The sequence below is a fragment of the Musca autumnalis genome, unplaced genomic scaffold (genome assembly GCF_047663935.1).
Source record: "Musca autumnalis isolate F117 unplaced genomic scaffold, ASM4766393v1 scaffold_1, whole genome shotgun sequence".
Classification (NCBI taxonomy): Eukaryota; Metazoa; Arthropoda; class Insecta; order Diptera; family Muscidae; genus Musca; species Musca autumnalis.
This window is the reverse complement of record NW_027411644.1, coordinates 234348994-234369367: the sequence shown is the minus strand read 5'-3', so window position 1 is coordinate 234369367 and position 20374 is coordinate 234348994. Positions and strand designations below refer to the sequence as shown.

General features: G+C 38.0%; 2 protein-coding genes across 8 annotated transcripts in view; one reads left to right on the top strand and one right to left on the bottom strand.

The window, feature by feature from the left end:
- The window catches only part of LOC141389231 (uncharacterized), a 57775-nt gene extending 57527 nt beyond the window's left edge, over window positions 1-248 (top strand). Inside the window, exon 3 of the mRNA XM_073960470.1 lies at window positions 67-248. Coding sequence (XP_073816571.1) covers window positions 67-71 — 5 coding nt within the window. The 3' untranslated portion in view covers window positions 72-248. The remainder of the gene's footprint in view (window positions 1-66) is intronic.
- The window catches only part of LOC141389230 (protein RUFY3), a 56849-nt gene extending 38253 nt beyond the window's left edge, over window positions 1-18596 (bottom strand). Inside the window, exons 1-3 of one of the 7 annotated variants that reach the window (XM_073960468.1) lie at window positions 10874-11253; window positions 10683-10726; window positions 9644-10434 (exon numbers count right to left, since the gene is read on the bottom strand). In XM_073960468.1, coding sequence (XP_073816569.1) covers window positions 9644-10202 — 559 coding nt within the window. In that variant the 5' untranslated portion in view covers window positions 10203-10434; window positions 10683-10726; window positions 10874-11253. Of the gene's footprint in view, window positions 1-9469; window positions 10646-10682; window positions 10727-10873; window positions 11254-18022 lie in introns of those variants that run through there. The other 6 variants (XM_073960466.1, XM_073960469.1, XM_073960464.1 and 3 more) reach the window with 6 other exon arrangements.
- Between the last annotated feature and the right edge of the window lie 1778 nt (window positions 18597-20374).

Below are 20374 nucleotides of genomic sequence, written 5' to 3'. Positions count from 1 at the left end.
ATATTAAACATGGAAGAGCTTTATGATTATTTGTGGTTTTGTTTTCTTCTCTTCTTCTAATTATAGAGTAAGTCTAGCTGGGAAACAACTTTTTCATCTGTTTAGATGTTTTGTGCGCTATTTTCACCATGGAAAAGTATGAAGATTTATATTTGTTTTTATTTATTTGTTTAAATATCTGCTACTATTTATTTGTTAAAACTCATTTTAATGCCTATATTAAAGAGAACAAAGTTCTTAGAAATGTCCATACTGTCTTGGACTATAGCCACACAGAAACACCAAGGTAAATATTTTTTATTACATGATTTTTAAGATTACTTATTTTGAAAAATATTTGCCCTCTTTAAATAAACTTCCTTGATATTAAGACTATCATCCTACACAGCAAAAACTCTCATTACAAATAATAGGCTTATATAGTACTTTTTGGTAGCCACAACAACTTACAAATCCACCTACTAACCCATTATTTTAACAAGGCCATGTCCCCCGAATTAGGAAGTGATTTTATGGCAATTCTACGTCGATTCGGACTATCAACGGCCTCGGGGAACATTAGTGATTATATATCACCACAAGTGTGCTTCGAGGCAACGAAGGTGTGAATGGACACACAGCGGCCCACCTCTAGACGGTATAGAGATCTATACTGACGGCTCTAAGATGGAAACAGGCACATGAGCAGGCGTCTATAGCAAATCCCTCGGTCTACGACAATCACACAAACTGAACGAATATTATAGCGTCTTCCAAGCCGAAGTTTTTGCGATCAGAAAGGCCGCGGAACTGATAAACAACATGAGAGGGGAAATAGTTGGACCGGTGACTATCGGTGACGTGGGTAGTCAAGCGGCCACTAAAGTCCCATTATATCTAGTCCGCCGCTGTTCTAGACTGCAAACACGTTTTGGAGCCAGGACATTACAACATCGAGGGAAACGAGGCAGCCGACGAACTGGCACGCTGCGGATCGGAGTCACAAAACATTGAAATCGACAACTCCATCAAGCCACCCACCACTGTGCCACTTCAGGAAAACAATAGAGCAGAAATGTCGGGAGAAATTCTGCCAACACTGGCAAAACACGCCAAACTGCAGCACATCAAGGGCAATCTGGCCAATCCCGTCCAAGTCAAGAACCGCCTCACTGCTCTCAATGAGGAAATCAGACCTGGAACTAGCAGTGGGGATCATCACGGGTCACTACAGAATAGGATCCATGACGAGCAAATGGGAAGAAGACGACACGGCTGACTACTGTAGGTTGTGTAAGGATAAGGAAGAAATAGAGACGATCGAGCACCTATTATGTCGCTGTCCCATGCTCTTTTCTAGAATAAAGTGCACCATGGTTGTGCACACCATCCCACTCTTTAACAGCATCTGCAGACATTACCTCCACCACATCTGAACCATCGGAATCTACCCATCTACAACCACATCACTCACAATCGACATCTACCCATAACTATCATCACACATTTACATCTCCTTCATTTCATAACCACATATATAATCCGTTCCAACATTCAGGATGATCACAATGAACCTCAAGGTCTCTGAGTGGAGTGGCTGCCATCACAGCAGCTACGCATCCTAAAACCTAACCTAATCTATGGCAAGTCGACAAACTGTTATGGTGAATTTATGTTCAATTTCACCACATTCAACATTTTTATTTTCTCTCTGCCGGAATTGAATACCGGAACTTATGTTTCTCGTTTGCCGACGGTGAGCGTTGAATTCACAACTCTCGATTTTGTTGTCGGACACACACGTTCTGTGCCATCGTACCACTTAGTAATGGGTAAAATAAGTCGTTTTGCCATAAAGCACATCATTATTTTTAGTCTACTGGTATCCGATATTACTTCGTAATGGGTTATTCGGCACATGTGACTCCCAGATTTTTAAAGGTATAGACACATGAATTTGCATTTAACCCTATAGCACCATCATATGAGGGTTCTACCCTCAATTCTTCCATTACTAATTACTAAAACACAGGATTTAAAAGCCAGCATCTAAAACCATTAGCATTAACTGTACACTTCAACTGCTACACAACATTGACACACACGGCTAAATAAGCGACCGAACGCATATTTATTTTTGTACATTTTTGCTTTTTCGTTTTTTACGTCTAATCTTTTTTTCGTTAGGCATAATCGACAACCACGCTACATATTTAGCAGTCGGCTGATCATTCGTCGCATTAAATTAGCCACTTAGGGTGGTTTTGTGATTAGAGTTGCCAACGCAGTAATAAAAAAGGTGTCATTTAATGTCAAAATGCCTCCATCATATGGTAGAACCTAAAGAATACTAATTATTATTGTTCAAAAATAAAAAATATGTATATTGAATGGCTTCACCAAAAATTCACATGTCCTTTGAACGAAAAAGTGGGATTAATTATATCGTGATTTTTAATGAATTACACTGGTAACCCTGATCTCAAAAACAAATGTTTGCTGAAAACCTGGCTAAGACGTTGAAACTTTGTTGCTTATTCTCTTTTCTGATATGTGTTGATCATGTGTGCTGCAAAATATGAGTATGCGTATCCGATGCTGATTTATTACAGCAACAATATCAATTAGCATCAGCATCGCTAGCAATTTTTTTGTGAAATTTGTTGCTACATGTTGCCGTTGTTCATTGTTGCTAAACATATTTCGAAGAAATTTTAGCAGGCAAAGCTGCAAATTTTCGGTGCTTTTGCTAATATGGCGTTAGCATTTTAAACCCTGCTAAAACATATATATTGATCATTTTCTGCGTTAATGTTTTCAATCTATTGAAAACCCGAAATACCAAGTAACAAATTCATTCAATAACAAGTAAAAACGTGTTAAGTTCGGCCGGGCTGAACTTTTTATACCCTCCACAAAAAATATTCTGAAGTAAAACGGAATAATTATTTTCTTTCCTGTCCACAATATTAGGAGGAGATATTCCGTGGCCACTTATACCTAAATAAGGTAAAAAAATCATAAAAAATGTATTCAATCGGTCGGGAACCTTATATGGGGCTAAATCAAAGTATGGACCTATGTTTTTGGTGGAGAAGTTTTGTGACCACTGGGAAACTCAAATGTCGAATTGAATATACTTGGATCAAAAATTGTAGCTAAAACCCAAAAAACCGAAAATCGGGAGATACCGTTATATGGGGGCTCTACCAACACATTTATCTATGTGGACAGTTGTTCCAAATTACACATAGTTGGGTCAAAAATACCGAAAATGCGGAGACACTGTTATATGGGGGCTATACCAAAACATGGACCTATGTTGACAATTTAAAAAGGGGGTGGCTATACAAAAACATAGACCTATGCTGACAGTTTTTAGTGGAGATGTTGTGTGACCACTGGGAACCTTAAATGTCGACTTACAAATAGTTCGGTCGAAATTTGTAGCTAAAATCTTCAAAATACCGAAAATCGGGAGGTACCGTTCCATGGGAGCTAAACCAAAACATGAACCTATATTGACAGTTTTTGTTTGAGATGTTTTGTGACCACTGGGAACCTCAAACGGCAAATTACAGGTAGTTCGGTCGCAAAATGTAGTTACAATCCTCAAAATTCCGAAAATCGGGAGGTAACGTTATATGGGGGCTTTTCCAAAACGTAGACATCTGTTCACAGTTTTTGAAGGTTATATTTTGTTATCATTAGGAACCTCAACTCTCAAGTTACAGGTAGTTCGGTCAAAAATTGTAGCTAAAATCTTTAAAATACCGAAAATCGGGAGGTACCGTTATATGGGGGCTACACCAAAACATGGACCTATGTTGACGGTGTTTAGTGGAGATACTTTGTGAACACTGGGAACCACAAACGTGAAATTACAGGTAGTTTGGTCAAAAATTGTAGCCAAAATCCCCAAAATACCGAAAATCGTGAGGTACCGTTATATGGGTGCTATACCAAAACATGGACCTATGTTGACGGTTTATAGTGGAGATATTTTGTGACCACTGTGAACCCCAAACGTGAAATTACAGGTAGTTCGGTCACAAAATGTAGCTAAAATCCACAAAATACCGAAAATCGGGAGATACCGTTATATGGGGGCTATACCAAAACATGGACCTATGTTGACAGTTTTCGGTGGAGATATTTTGTGACCACTGGGAACCCCAAAAGTGAAATTACAGGTAGTTCGGTCAAACATTTTAGCTAAAATCCTCAAAATACCAAAAATCGAGAGGTACCGTTATATTGGGGGCTATACCAAAACATGGACCTATGTTGACAGTCTTAGGTGGAGATATTTTGTGATTAATAGGAACCTCAACTGTCAAATTACAGGTAGTTCGGTGAAAAATTTTAGCTAAAATCCTCAAAATACCAAAAATCTGGGGGTACCGTTATATGGGGGCTATACCAAAACATGGACCTATGTTGACCGTTTTTAGTAGAGATATTTTGTGACCACTGGGAACCCCAAAAGTGAAATTACAGGAAGTTTGGTCAAAAAATGTAGCCAAAATCCCCAAAATACCGAAAATCCGGAGGTACCGTTATATGGGGGATATACCAAAAAGTGGTCCGATATAGCCCATCTTTGAACTTGACCTGCCTATGGAAAGAAGACACTCGGGTGCAAAAATATAGCGCTCTAGCTCAATTATTGCGAACGCTAGAGTGATTACAACAGACGGAAATGGCTATATCGACTCAGAATTTATACTGATCAAGAATATATGTATTTACTTTATATGGTCGCAAATGATTAGTTCGATGTGTTACAAACAGAAAAACAAACTTAATATACCGTTCCATATACCGTTCCATGGGGTCTATATCAAAACGTGACTTTCTCTGCGGGAATGCTTTATACCCGCGACGAAGACAAAATACCGTACAATGTTGGACATACAGTGCTGCTCAAAACATTTGCAACTCAGATGCCTATCCCACATTCAGTCTATTTTTAGGGACATTTTGAGTTTTGAAATATATTTGTTTTTGTTATTTGATTTTTTATTGACCGTATTTTCAAGATTTAAAAAGGATTATTCAGTTATGAACACTTTTGTTTCAAAAATGTGTGAAATATCGGAGGAACACATGTTTTTGCCTGCTCAAAACATTTGCAACTCCGTGTTACGAATATCTATTAGTTTTTTGACGAGTTTTTTTGTATTAATTGGCATCAAATTGTTTTTAATCAGAAGAAGGGGGCAAAAAGCTTTCATGAGGAGTACATTTTATCCCACATATGTTTACTTCTGATAGACAAGCATGCCGAAAACAAGACATGTCTAATTTTTTAAGAAAAACTTAAATTATGACCAGAAATTTGTATCAACGCTTTGCTAAAATGATATTTTTTGAAAATTGTGGATCCAACGAGGTCCAAATATAAATATATAAAAATCACAATATCTAAAACAGATCTGGATACCGCGTAAAAAGAATGAAAATTGCCATAAGATGGGAAGGAGATGCGAGGACAACAACATCTACTGCAGGGGATGATCAAATAATTATATATTATTAAGCAGATTATTAAGCAGATCTTTCAGAGGTCATCAATAGATGTTAAAAAAAGACTTGACACCGATAAATCTATACAAACACCTCCGATACATACCAAGGATACCGGTATACCAAAATAGGCAAATTTTGGGAAAACAGTAATTTCCAGGAAAAATGGAATTTTTCATAGAAATTATGCAAAAAATGTGTGGTTATGTTTTTGGAGTAGTGAAACCGAGTACTTCTCTTCGATTTAAATCAATATTTAAGTTATATGACTTGAAAAAATTTGATTGATCACCAGAACAAAGGACAATAAAATTTGTCCCCGTATACGAACAAGTTGACCCAAAATGTAGGAGGTGTTTTATATTGCCCTGGAGGTATTTTTATGAACAGAAATGGTACAGGATGCATGAGGTCGAGATATTTAACAGATCCAAGAACTAACCGGAAAGATAGCATGTCAAAATCGCATCATGTACACTCCAGAAGTGTCGTATAACAGGATGTTTTGACATAATACCGCTTCTAAACGTATATATAACCACGTAAAACTAGTAATTTTTTGCAAATGTGCTTAAGTTCTTATCGGACCCGATTAACTTAAGTAATCTAAATTCATATAGGAGGTCCCGGGACTCTACTCTGGACTCTAGACTATTAAATATCGAATAAAACCTTGGTATTTAACAATTATCCTTAGAGCGCAGGATTCCAAAGGATATATTAATTTATTTAGTTAACTGGTTTACTTTACATGGTCTCCAGATAATAAATAAAATGTTTAATTCACAATATATTATCAAAACAAAAATAATTTCTTCAGATTTTGAATCAAATTTTCTCAGTTGCAAATGTTTTGAGCAGAACCAACAGTGAGTTAGAGCATTGTTTTGTATAATTTTTGTAAAATAAGTGTAATTATTGCAAATTAATTTTTAAATCTTTAAAATGGATCCAATAAACAATCAATCTACAAAAATATTTGCATTTCAAGTCCACAAACTACCTCAGAACTACATAAAATATGAACTAGTCATTCCAGTTGCAAATGTTTTGAGCAGCACTGTATGTACCACAGAGAGCCTGAAATGTCAAACTACAGCTAGTTCAGAAAAAATGGATATCTTCGTAATTTTAAGTGGAGAAGTTTTCTGGTTATTGGGAGCAATTTCTTGGCCATTGGGAACCTCAAATGCCAAATTTCAGTCAAAAAAATGTAGCTAAGATCCTCAAAATACCTTAAATCGGATTGTACCACTATAGCAAAACGTAGACCTAACAGTTATGATCGCTCTTGACCTATCGGAAGCCCTTGATACCGCCAACTATACAAAGTTGTTCGAGGATGTAGAGTAGACTTCATTTCAGCCGTGTTTGTGATGCTGGATAATATAATATTTGTATGTGTGGATGAAATCAGAAACAGGTATTCCAAAATCCGTACAGTAAAACATGGAGTTCCCCAAGGCGGAGTGATATCTCCGAAACTGTTAAACCTCCACCTTTCTGAAATTCCACACCCTTCAGACGATCCCTATGATCGTAATGTATGTGGATGATTGTACGATACTGGCGTTGGGCCCTATCGTCAATGACATACATGATAGGTTACATGTCTACATAGCTGGCATAGTGCAGTTCTTCCATCTGAGGAATATGAAAATATCTGCCGTTAAATCCACTGCCACACTTGATAGATGGTTCCCTGATTCCTACCGCTAACTATACCAAGATACTGGTTGTAACATTCGACAACATGTTTAAGCCGTCCACGCAAGCCACAGCTATTTGCGATAAGATCAGAAGTAGGAAAAACGTTCTCAAGTCGCTGGCCGGCAGCTCTTGGTATGCTGACAAAGAAACCTTGTTGGCATCTTATAAAGCTGCGTCAATGTGATATGCAAATGTTAGCGCTACGCAGTGGAAGAATATTCAAACCTGACAGAATGTCTGATTACTGAAACAGGGTGCCACATCATAGCACCAGTGGAGTGAGAAGGCGAATATTTGTTACCGCTGTGAGCATCCCTGCCACGATCTAGTGGGCAGGCACGGCCACCCAGGCACGTCAGATGAGATCTTCATGATTTGGAGAAAGAGGTCCAAAGGTATAAGCGAGTGCTCCTAGATCAACCAGCCTATCAGGCAAGCTTGAATAACATTCACACTGACGCTGTTACGCAGGCCGTACAAAGATACAGCGTGAATGTTGTACTCGGAGACCATCCCCCATCCAGCAGAAGAACGCCAGCTACCAAGACAAACACGTGTGATTTTAGCCCAGTAAATATCCGGACGATGGATGCAGCCGCCTCACTTTATATTGGCCCGAATTGAAGCCACGATACTCAACACATGGCCTGCATGGCGATTGGGACAGCACGATTGCACTTAAACAAAAATATTGAACGTTTGTGAGTGAGATACCAGAAGGTGTTTTCCAATATAGACCTTCTTGGAACTTAATGTAAGTTTGGAAGAAATATTACGATGTGCAAAGTTTCGGTCAAATCAGATACTCTATTCGTAAGCCAATTGAGTTTGTGCTGACAAGATTATTTGGAGCTTTTGGGACAATATCCGAAAAAAATCAGTCAGTCGTAAAATGGGCCGCGAGCACAACATGTTGCAAAAAATGTCATTACCTTCCTAAACTACACTTATGCCAAAAATTTTGAAAATTTGTGTGGGAGCTACCCGAAGGATTGGACGATATAGGCCATATTCGAAGCTCATCTTTGTCTGGATGAAATATTACAATGTACAAAGTTCCGACCAAGTCTGGAAAAAATATTGCGAGCGCCAAATTTTGGGTCCTTTCGAGAGTTTTCGTGCAATCCAGACCACCGGACAGACGGAAGGACATGTCTGTAATGACTCCAAATTGTCTGAAACGGATTTCGTCCAAACATACTTGGGTTCTAAAACCATTATATACCCTCATTAGAGGCTGAAGGTATAAAAACACTCATCGTTCCGATAATATATCAGCGCAGTGGCAGCATTGTCCACTTCATAGCATCCACCAAGGAACCCGTGGTATGGGCAAAAGTGTCGTGCTGCTACCGAAGATGAATAAGAATGCTGCATATAGGACAAAATCAGTAGCAATGCGTAGCGTACGAGAGAACTATCGGTTAAAAAAGGGGAAATGGAAAAGCAGGATTATGAAAAAGTCGAAATCCAGAACGAAGCCCAACAATTCTACCAAAAAGTGAATCATAAAACTGATGACGGCGAATATACCGCAGATACCGTGCCAGAAAATAGTATTGCGTGTAAACCACCAGCCAGGATGAAGTAAAGGCAGCAATAAATCGGCCGAAGAATAGTAAGGCCGGAGAGGCCGTTGGTTTACCAACCGAGCTGTTCAAGACTGGAGGCGACACGCTGATAATGATAAGTTGTATGCATCAGCCAATTTGCATCATCTGGCAGAAGGAACGCCGGTTATTGGAACGTGAGCATCGTGTGTCTGGAATATTCAGAAAATTACTATAGGCTATGTTCAATGAAAAATACGCATGTTACCCTGTTCTCTACCTATATATGAAACGACAAACTTTGTACCTATTTACGATTTGCAAAGTTAAGATTCATTCTGCGAATTATTGTCCTCCCGTTGTAATGTTTATGCCTGACTTTGCCACCTTAAAAATCATTTGACAGATTTGTTTCTAAGAAACCATTGAGGCTACGCTACTACTTTTCTATTATCCAAGGAATTTCATTAACAGCTGAGAACTTTCTGCATCAAAGGAACATCCTTAACCATGACCATTAGCTGTGCAAATCGAATCTCCAAGATAATTTAGCTTTCATAAAACATAAAAACAAATAAAGGAAAAAACAAAAATAAATTGCCAAATTGTAAAAGAAAAACGTTTACTGGGTACGCTATAGAATTGTTAGTAGCTAAAATTTTAACAATAACCAAAAAAAGAGATCATAAAAAGCAACCTACAAAGATTTGACCATTCATGTGAAGCACCGTTGCCACCACCACCACCACCGAAAACACCGACAAAACCACTTTCACGTGCATGTGGTGCCGTAAGCATATTTGTTCTAAAAGCGTGCTCTTGCTCATCGACAAACAGACGACGACCAGCTATAAAATTGTGTAAAGCAAATATACCATTATCCTCGAATGGGCCACCTCCGCTGCCACTGCCAGCATAGGAGTGACGATCACCGGCCGAAAAGCGTTTATTCTTTTGCGAGTATTGGGAATTGCGATTACCAGCGCCGCCGCCACCAACTCCACTGCCAGAAATTACTCCCGACGAAGCACTGATCGGAGCAGGAGTACTGTCAATATCCTGTAACTCTTTTAGGCATAACCATTCTCCATCAACGGATACCCGAAAATTGCATAAATAAATGGTATCCTGGACACCACCGGAAATATCTTCACTTGTGGTATTGCCATGAGTGGGCTTGGATAGGGCTTTGCCGGGCGATGATGATGATGATGAATCAACTTTTCCTGAGGCCACCACAGCACCAGATGAGGATGACGAATTGTTGTTGTCAGTTTTCTGGTTTTGTTGTTGCTGCTGCTGTTGTTTTTGTGGTTGTTGTTTTGCCCGCAGTTTTACCCCAGCTGGGGGAGGGCAATTTGTTGTTTTGGTATTGCTGTTGTTTGTTGTTGTAGTTGTTATTGTCGATTGTTGCTGTTTTTGTTGTTGTTGCATAGCTTTATTAGTAAACGAAGTCTTGGCTGCACTCTGTGTTGTTGTCGTCGACTGTTTCTGTGCTTGTTGTTGTTTTTGTTGTCTTAATTGAGTTTGATTTGGTTTAGTAGTATTGCTTGTAGTATTTTTTGCGGTTGCACTTCCAGATGTCCTGTTAATTCTACTATTTGCAGTTGCTGTTGTTGTAGTCTTGCCACCACCACTGATACTGGTACTGCTGGTGCTGCTGTTGCTATTATTATTGTTGTTATTATTATTATTCACACTCAGTTTCTTTGTATCCTCGATCAACGCACGCATATTCACAGCTTTAACTTTCTTTTTTTTAAATTGGGTTTCTCTACGAAAATCGCTTCCAATTTCCAATTTGAGCCAATCTTAAGATGATTATCAGCTTTCCTGTTATTGCGTCTTAAAACTGTAGTCGCTGATTGAGGATTCTGTTGGGGGTTTTGTGATTTTGTGTGTTTGTTTAGGTACTTGTTCTTGAAACTTCTCGCTATGTCATCTACTTTTGTTTTGTGCTAAAAATAGAGAAGCAAAGTCGTGGTTGGAGAGGCAATAAAATACAGAATTGATGTCATTTTATGTGGTGACCACTTGGGAAAAATCGAAGTAATAGTGGCTCTAATTTTCATGACAGATGGTGGGGCAAAGAAATTTTCATTTACCTTTTTTTGTAGCAATGCAAACTCACTATTCACTTTATTTTGTAGTATACTTTTAGGCTTTTTTGCGTTTCTCTTCCGTTTAAAAGGGAAAATTTTTCTTATTGAAAAGAAGAAATCTAACTTTTTTCGAATGATAAATACTTTGCAACCAACACAAACACCAAACTTAAATTAACAAACTTAAAATTTGTTTTATTTAATGAATTTCTCTTAATTCTTGTTCCACTGCTTCTCTTTTTGCTGCACTTTTTTCCTTGTATTAAATAAGATTTCTTCGTTTTAATTTTTTTTTTCAGTAAAATATGTAACAACCACTTTTGAGACGACGACGACTACTTGCTGCTGAATGTACTCATTATTTCTGTTCCATCGTCGTATTCATGCATCGTCGGGCTTTTGCGAAGTCGACGTTTGACGTTTCCTTTTTGCAAATACAACCCTGCTGTACGTGGTGATGGTGGTGAATTGTTGAAATTATTTTCCATTGACATACCGTTGATAGTTTCCCTTAATGTGGGGGTGGGTGTTTAGCAGGTTAACTGTCGTAAGTGTCCTGTCTATTTCAACCCCTCTTCTTTGAGAAACGTTAAAATGGGGATAACTGTCACAATAGCATCTGTCAACGGTGGAGGGTGGTAGTAGCAATGTTATTTAAATAAACAATGATTAGCGGGATGAAATAGGGCATTACTGGTTTAACGAATTGCAATAAATTTGACCAAGAACCGACCAATTCAATACCAAATCACATTTCCGATAACATAATCCTCCATCATGTCATACACATCATACTCGAGGTATCGTTACTCGAGGTTATGTCAAAAGAACGGGCAAAACGAGAGATAAATGCCTATAACAAAAAAAAAAAAAAAAAAAAAATGGGAAAAAATCGTAACCAAATATGGACCGGACAGTAAACGACACGAATGGCGACATTGGCTTACTTTGTTTTTTTTTTTTTTCGTTAGGTATCCGTTACCGAACGTTTATTCCATGGGCCGAACTATGATTTTTCATCGCTCTGACATTCATCTTTCTCACTCTCCAGACATGACCTAGTCAACTAAAAAAATACAGGTAACAATTTCGATTTTCGGTGTATTGCTGATGCCTCACGTCGTATCATAGTACTGTAACGACTGTTTCGGAAATGTAAATTTTTTTGAGACATTTAATTAAACGGTTATTCTTTTCTATATCTCAAACCCGGAGCTGAATTTTATATCCTCAGGAAATAATGGTTTTAGACTCCAAGTATGTTTCGACAAAATCCGTATTAATCAATTTGGAGTCGACTTAACCATGCGCGTCCGATTAGGTCCAATATTTGGCTTTCGTAATATTTTGTCCAAACTTAGTTTAAGTTCCAAGATGGGTTATGGTCATATCGGTCCACTCCCCACAAAAGTTTAAAAATTTTCTCTAAAATGGTGCGCTCGATAACTCCCAAAGTTTGCAACCAATTTGGTCCATATATTGCACATCGTAATATTTCTACAAGCCATAGGTTATAATATGGACTATATCGGCACACTCCTTCGGGTACCTCCCACACAAAATTGCAGAAAAGTGCGTTTTAGGGCCTGTTCTCGCACCGATTTGATATTTTCTGCAACAACTTGTAGCCGTTGCCTTCATTACGACGGTACAAGTTTTTTCAGGTGCTAGTCCATACTTCCTGAGAATATGACCCGAAAGCTGTAACAACCCCTCCCCCACTAAAGTTCAAAACTATTAGCTAAGAAGGTACGCGCGACATATCTGAAACGGAACAACATATTTGGTTCAAACTTTGGTTATCGTTTTTTTTTTTCAAACTTAGTTTAAGTTGGAAAATGGGCCAAACCGGTCGGGCACCTCCCTCACAAGTTCTTTCAGGTACCTGCGCCGCAACACTTTTCAGCTTTAATCCAAATTCATATTTTTGTCGGCAAATTCATACGCCCAAAAAGGACCACAAAATTCTGAAAATCCTTTATTTTGGTTTCGTAGCCGATTTTCGATATGTCCATGAAAGTTTCAATTTATACAGGCTGACGGTATATCTTTGTCGGCAAAGTCGTCTGTAACCGTCTTACTTGTTATTGTTGAAAGCGGTCCGGGAAATGTGATATTTTGGGTATATTGTGTCCCTTCCAAACACTTACCATGCTCGCATTAGGTTCTCCTTGTGCTAGCCTCTTTTGATACTGAACTCTTTGGACAGGTTCTTATATATTTGCAAACTTGTATTTAGGGGGTTATTAAAATCCGACATTGCTTGAGCCAATCCTAGAGAGCTTCCGATTGATCTACATGCCCTTAAGCATAATTTCTTTCTTTCGTATCCTTATTCCGAGAATGTTCTCGCTATGAAAAAGATGGACAAAAGATGGGTTGATCCAGTGTGCTCTCTTGTATCATTGGACCTCTCTCTCTCTCTAAGTCATGAAGATCCCTCCTGACATGCCTTGTTGAGGTGTGGTCCTACTCACCACATACTGATTAGGATGGCTCTCACGGTAACACACAAGTAAGTGCTGCAACGGACACGCCATGTCCACTGAAGACATGAGGGGGCACTCGCAGTTATTGGGGCCGCATTCTAACAGGTTTAATTTTTTTCAATCGCGTAGCATTTATATTCGGAAACCATACTGGCGCCACATGTGGCCCTATGTTCCTCCTAGGAACTTGGAATTTATTAAGTAAATACCTGCGCCGCATAGCTTACCACAGACCGACTTATCGCGTTATATGTAGTCAACAAGGTTCCTTTATCTGCACCCCAAGTACTGCCAGCTAGGGACTTGAGGACCTAGTTCCTGCATCTAAGCTTATCGCAGTTGTTACATCCGCGAACGACATGAACAAACTGCCTCTAGAATTTTGGGGTAGTTTGTGGTCGAAATTCTACTACCATCGACCATGACATTCAGCTCAGTTCTCACCTTTGCCCGTCTATGTGGTGAACAGAGTGGCCGTAGATTTAGTCGCGGATATTTGCATATTCCTTGCGTGGAGAAAGGTGGTAAGATCGGTCAAATAGGAGTTCAGCCTTTCACAGATGTCATTAGGGAAGGTATCTGACGCCAGGATGGTGCAAACATCCGCATACGTTACAATCTCGATGTCGTCTGGAGAAGGCGGAATACAGGAGAGTTAGAAGTTAACATGTTCCGGAGATATCATCCTACTTGTGGAACTTTCTGTTTCACTCTTGTTCCTGAATTCCACGTACGACTGGCGTCCACACGTATGATTGATTATTAGAGAGCGGAATTTTATGCAACCTCTATTTTTGGTCCGATCCATGTCAAATTTTGGGACTGGGCATATTTTTGGCTTCTGATTAAATTGCAATTGAAACATATGACATATGCAAAGTTATGCAACAAATAATGGGTACAAAAATGTTTGTATGTACAATTTTTTCTGTTTAAAACTCTTTTCGGACAAGTCAATAAAATAGAAAAATGTATAACCACAGCCCCAACCTTCAAAATACCGAAAATCGTGAGGTATCGTTCTATGGGGTATCCCCCATATGAAGGCCTGAACCTAAACCGACAAATTTTAAATGGAAAATTGTTTACCCCCAAGGAAAACTTAATACCAAATTTCACCCATTTCGGAGGGATATTGAGGCCACAACCTTCAAAATACCTGAAATCCGGAGGTACCGTTCTATGGGAGCTATATGAAGACGTGAACCTATAACGAGAAATTTCAGGTGGAAAGTTTTATACACCCAACGAAGACTAAATACCAAATTTCAGTCATTTCGGTGGGATATTGAGGTTACAACTTTCAAAATACCGAAAATCGGGAGGTACCGTTCTATGGGGGCTATATAAAGACGTGGACCTATACTGAAAAATTTCAAGATGGACAGTTTTATACTCCCAACGAAGACTTTATACGAAATGTTAGCCATTTAAGTCTGATTTTGAGGCCACAAGACGTGGACCCATGCGGACAAATTTCAGGTGTAAAGTTTCATACCCCTAACGAAGACTTAATACCACATTTCAGCCATTTCGGTGGGATTTTTAGACCACAAATCCTTGTATATATTTTTGCATATGCTCATTTTATGCAAATATGTAAAAATATGTCAAAATATGCACGATATGTAATGTATGCAAAATATGCAAAAATGTCTGTGCCTAATTCGTTTTATTTTGTGATAAAACGAGTTTCTGTCTAGTCAGATTTCCTCTACGACCATCCTAACCATATATGCATTTGCATAGGTTTCCGCAGTCTATTGATAATTCAACATTTCAACGTTGTCTGCACAATGTCTTCAAACAAAGTGGAGTGCCTGACAATATGAAAGGCTTTTGTGAAGTCAAGCGCCACCATCACTGTTCTATCACGCGACGGTCTCTGGTCCTCAACAACTATGTGTGGAGATGGCATGGAGAGCTGTTGTCCATCACGTCCCAACGCTTTGGATGACTTAACGTTTCTCATGGCATTCGCAACATCATCCATGGTAAACTGTGGTGGTTCATCCTCGGCAAGAAGAGATCAAATGCGGAATTGTACTTTTCTCTTCGCCCTGCCACTCCCGGGGTGCTTGACAAACTGTAGATTGAAGTAACTTGCGCAACTTTTCGGATCAGTCAGCGCAACGTCACCAAACTTAACTGAGGTCCTATCTTCCTTTTTTTCCAGGGTTCGAGAGTGACTTAGCCGTTGCCCACAATTCACTTATTCCGGTTCCAATGCTGCAACTCTTCATGAAGTTCACAAGCTAATAAATAAAACAAACGCTATAGTGAGCACTTAAGTTGGTGGGTAAAACAATACTTATCCCTTGATTGCTAATCGCGATAAATGTGATCACCGGCCACTGTCGCGTTAGATTCAGAACTTGCAAGTGGGATGGAACCAATGTCGAACTTTGAAGGCTCTGTGAGGATGAGGTGGAGTTAGAGACGATCGATGTCTCTAACTGTCGCTGCATGAGGCGGAGACTACTGGGTGACTACGAACTCAATACCCTCACTGGTCTCTACTCGATAGATACTGTGATTCTTGTCAACTTTACCAGAGCTTGTAAATGGCTATGGGAAAATTATGCGACATAGTCGCAAATTTCACTATCTCACTCTAATGTGAGGTCGAATATTACATATACATACTAACAAAAATACTTTCAAAGCCAAAACTCATAACTTCAAAGGCAGCGCAAAAAGCGTTTGTCATGAAGAAAATATCCGCGTAAATGTATAAAACACATTTGCATTTGAAAAACGAAAAGTTCTAGGACAGAGAAGCCATTACATAGTCGATACGTCTGAAGATCTGCTTTACCACCAGTAAAACCAGGAAACGTAATTTGGTGACTATGTGGGTTCGAGTCATTGGCTTTCCTTTTTCACTTGCAAATAATTTCCGATCATCAAGCTTAACTCTAAACGAGAAAATTAATAAAAAATCATTAAAAATTATCTTCGCCTTAACAGGCAAAATTTCAAAAAATAAAAAACAGGCTGAGCCCGGCTGTGATTTGAACCCACGTCCTTGAAAACATATCAAAAATGTTGTCACGGCGTGTTAGCGTTCAAAGCCAAAACTCATAACTTCAAAGGCAGCGCAAAAGTGTTTGCGCGTAAATGTATAAAACACATTTGCATTTGAAAAACGAAAAGTTCTAGGACAGAGAAGCCATTACATAGTCGATACGTCTGAAGATCTGCTTTACCACCAGTGAAACCAGGACTATGGTGACTATGTGGGTTCGAGTCATTGTCTTTCCTTTTTCACTTGCAAATAATTTCCGATCATCAAGTTTAACTCTAAACGAGAAAATTAATAAAAAATCATTAAAAATGATCTTCGCCTTAATAGGCAAAATTTCAAAAAAAAAAAAAAATACTTTCCTTTTCCCTATCTTCCATGCCTCAATCTTCTTACTCTATAAACTCTTCTCTCCTGCTGTGAATCTTTCTGTGTCCCATCTTCTACACATTTCGAGTATGTGCACAATGTACCAAAAGGTCTCCGAGTGAGGCAGATATGATGAATTGTGGATGCGCATCCTTAATCCTAACCTATCCCTTGATTAAATTTCGATTTCGGTCAAAACACGAGTATCACGTTGATAAGGAACGCATGACAAGACATTGAAAGTGAAGAGATGGAACTTGTTGATATCTTATTTGCCAGTCCGATAAATATGCTGCCTTTTCGGAGTCAGAAGGACCTCAGAGAAGACGAACAAGACAAAGGTATCGACGATTTCGGTAATACTGCAGTTAAAGTCAAAAAATCTTACCACATTAAAGATTTTAAAGCCACTGCCTAAGCTTTAGAACATCATCCTAGTCCAAACATTCTACTTACAATAGAAAGAAACTATGCTACGCAAAAAGATGTTCTGTATTAAAATGGTATTGCTTTTGTAAACATAGGTCTTTTTAGAAATATATGTTTCTAATTCGGGAAGTATGGCCTCCCGAGATATAGGACACATGCTATTGGCCTGTTCAACACTCCATAAACTACTTGTAGTATAAATTTTAATACGTTGTAGATTAGCTTGAATATAATCTCTATTAATAATATTTTGCAGATGCTGAATTGGCTCGATCCGGTTATCAATTGTCATTATATGTCGGGTAAAAAGGCATTTTCATTTTTTTAATATCTTTTGTAGTTTTTACAAATCGATTGATTTTATCATTACATTATCATTCAGATGTAACAACAATAATGGAATAACAATTATAGATCTCAGTTATATGTTTATAACTCCCAATAAATCTTTTCATTGAAGTAATTCAGCTTTAATAATCCATTATTAAATTCTAATTTATAATTCTGTTTCAAATTTTCACAAAAAGACATCTTATAAAATAAAACGGTTACCATTCAAAATATATGTATGTGTGTGTTAAATTTAAATAAGAGATTCTTAATATATTCCTTACTTTCCACATTATTAATTTATTTATTCAAATATGTAGTCAATGCATGTATTTTAAACACGCATTTTCTTTTTCTATATATGGCCTTCATATGTATGTAAAATACTTTGATCCACATTTGTCTTATCAAACAACAATGGACAAAATGAATTATAATTAGAATAAACAACCTAAACCCTCCTTAAAATGCTAGACAAATAGCTAAGGAAGTAAATTGGAAATCACTCACCGGGCTTTCGTCGTTTGACAGGACTTGAAACTTGTGATGTTGATGCTGAAGATGCCTCTGAAGCAGCACCACCACCAGTTGTCGACTGGTTAGTGGTGCCTAGAACAGCTCCCGAGGCAACAGATGCAGCATTTGAAACCATTGCGCTTAATTGTGAAGATAAACTTTCGGTACGACGAAATGTATCGCGTAAACGATTTAAAGAGGACAATGACGGAGAACTTGGTATTACGCTTGGAACCGCGGATGAATCTGCACTACTATCCTGACGCAATAAAAGTGATTTACTAGAGGACATGGTGGTGGGCAATTGGAAGCAATTTGTAATTAGTTCTATTTGTTATTAACTTGTCGTTTATTTTGGCTTTAGGGAAGATTTAATGGATAACACTATGTTAATAGATTATAACAACACAACCCGAAATTTATTGAATATATTTTTTTGGAGGGAATAGCAGAAATCACACGAGAATGTCCACCTTTAAAGCGAAAACAAAGTTTGTTCAGTTTTTTTTGTTTTGTTATGTTATTTTGATTCTTCTATCTTCAAAAAAAAAAAAAACAGGTTGTAGATGAGAGAATAGCATGGGTTGCCATGTGTTGTTAAATATTGTAGATAATGGCATAATAACAGCTGTTCTTTTGAATAGGAACGGAGAAAAGGAAGAGTTTGCTCCCTGCCACACGATGAAACAAATTTCATGAAATTATGCGTCCTTAGTCCCGGGCCACACTAGAGTAATTTCATTGAAATTTTGACATGAAATTATGCGTCTATAGATCGAGGTCCATAGAAGAGTAAAATCATGAAATTGCTGTAGTGGGGAATTCAACCTAAGTACACCTAATTTCATGAAAGTTTTTATTGAAATTCACTGTAGTGTGGACCGGGACTTAGATCGAGTTCCATGCCATAGAAATTTTATGAAATTGCTGTAGTGGGAAACTCGACCTAAAAACCAATATAAAACGGGAAAGTTTTTACTGCAAGTTTCACAATGTGACACAATTGGTATTTACACGATATGTTTTTTACATATGGTTTGTCACTTTTTATACCCTCCACCCATGGTAGAACAAATACAAGGTAAAGTTAATACTACAACAAATACAACTCGAACAACAACCACAAAGGAATTTGTTTTTGTTTGTAACGTTACTGACAGTTGTATTTGTAAACAAAACAAGGAAATGTCTATAAATTATTGGAATTTAAAAAACTATTAATTTTTCACATTTGGTTGAATATTTTGGAAAACATGAATGAAAATTCGTTACATTTTCAATTTTTATGTTTCCACATCATTCCACTAAATGCATAAATTCTCGCAGAAAGTAGAATTCTTGCAGACAAGTTTGGGGTCGCTGGAAATTCATAGAAAAAGGAGAAGCTGTTTCAGTGTTTTGTTTTAGAAATCAAAGAAGCACATGTTTATAAGGGCTTTATTTCTTTAAATTTTAACAAAATACCTCACATATTAACAAACGTTGTATCGCCTCTACAAGCGGGGATTTACTGTGCGGCTTATCGTTCGAACTTGGAGGAGGTTATATATCATTGATATGAAGTCTTTCTGGGAAATGGTTTTTCCGGAATGATATATTTTTTTCTCAAAAAATATATATCCCTAATGTACATCAAAATAGAAATAAACGTATAAAATGTCATATGAAATTTGACACTAACGTTACAACCCAGTTCAGTCAGCTGTGTATTGCTGCTACCTTTTCTTATTCTACCATGCCCTCCACGATTGGATGGGGGTATATTAAGTTTGTCATTCCATGTCCGTCCGTCTGTGGAAATCACTCTAGCGTCCGAACGGATTGACGTAGGTGGATGAAATTTTGGGAAAATCTATTATATGTACGTAGGACTTTTGGTATTGAAAGCGGGCTATATAGGTTCACGCTTTTGTATAGCCCCCATACAAAATGACGCGTGACGCGTCTTCGTTTTAAGGAATTTTTAAGATATTTGTCCCATTTTACCACCGAATTGGTTGTAATTTGGTATTTTGTATCTCCAGAGGCCGAAAAACGTTCCTACCAAAGTTGGTTTATATAGGTCCACGTTTTGGTATAGCCCCCATATAACCCCCATATAAAGGACGCGTCATTTTTAAATATTTTGAATGTATTATGCTTGGTTTACATTTAGAGGTAGTTTACACTATCTATCAATGTCATATGACACGAAAAAAATCATTCCATATCTACCCACGGAGGCAATGTGGAGACGTAGTTTTTTTACATATGTGCTGGTGTGGGCCCACAAGGTAAATGGCGTAAGGAAAATCTCCAATATTGCACATATTAGCGAATATATAACGATGGAAAACTTCATGTCAT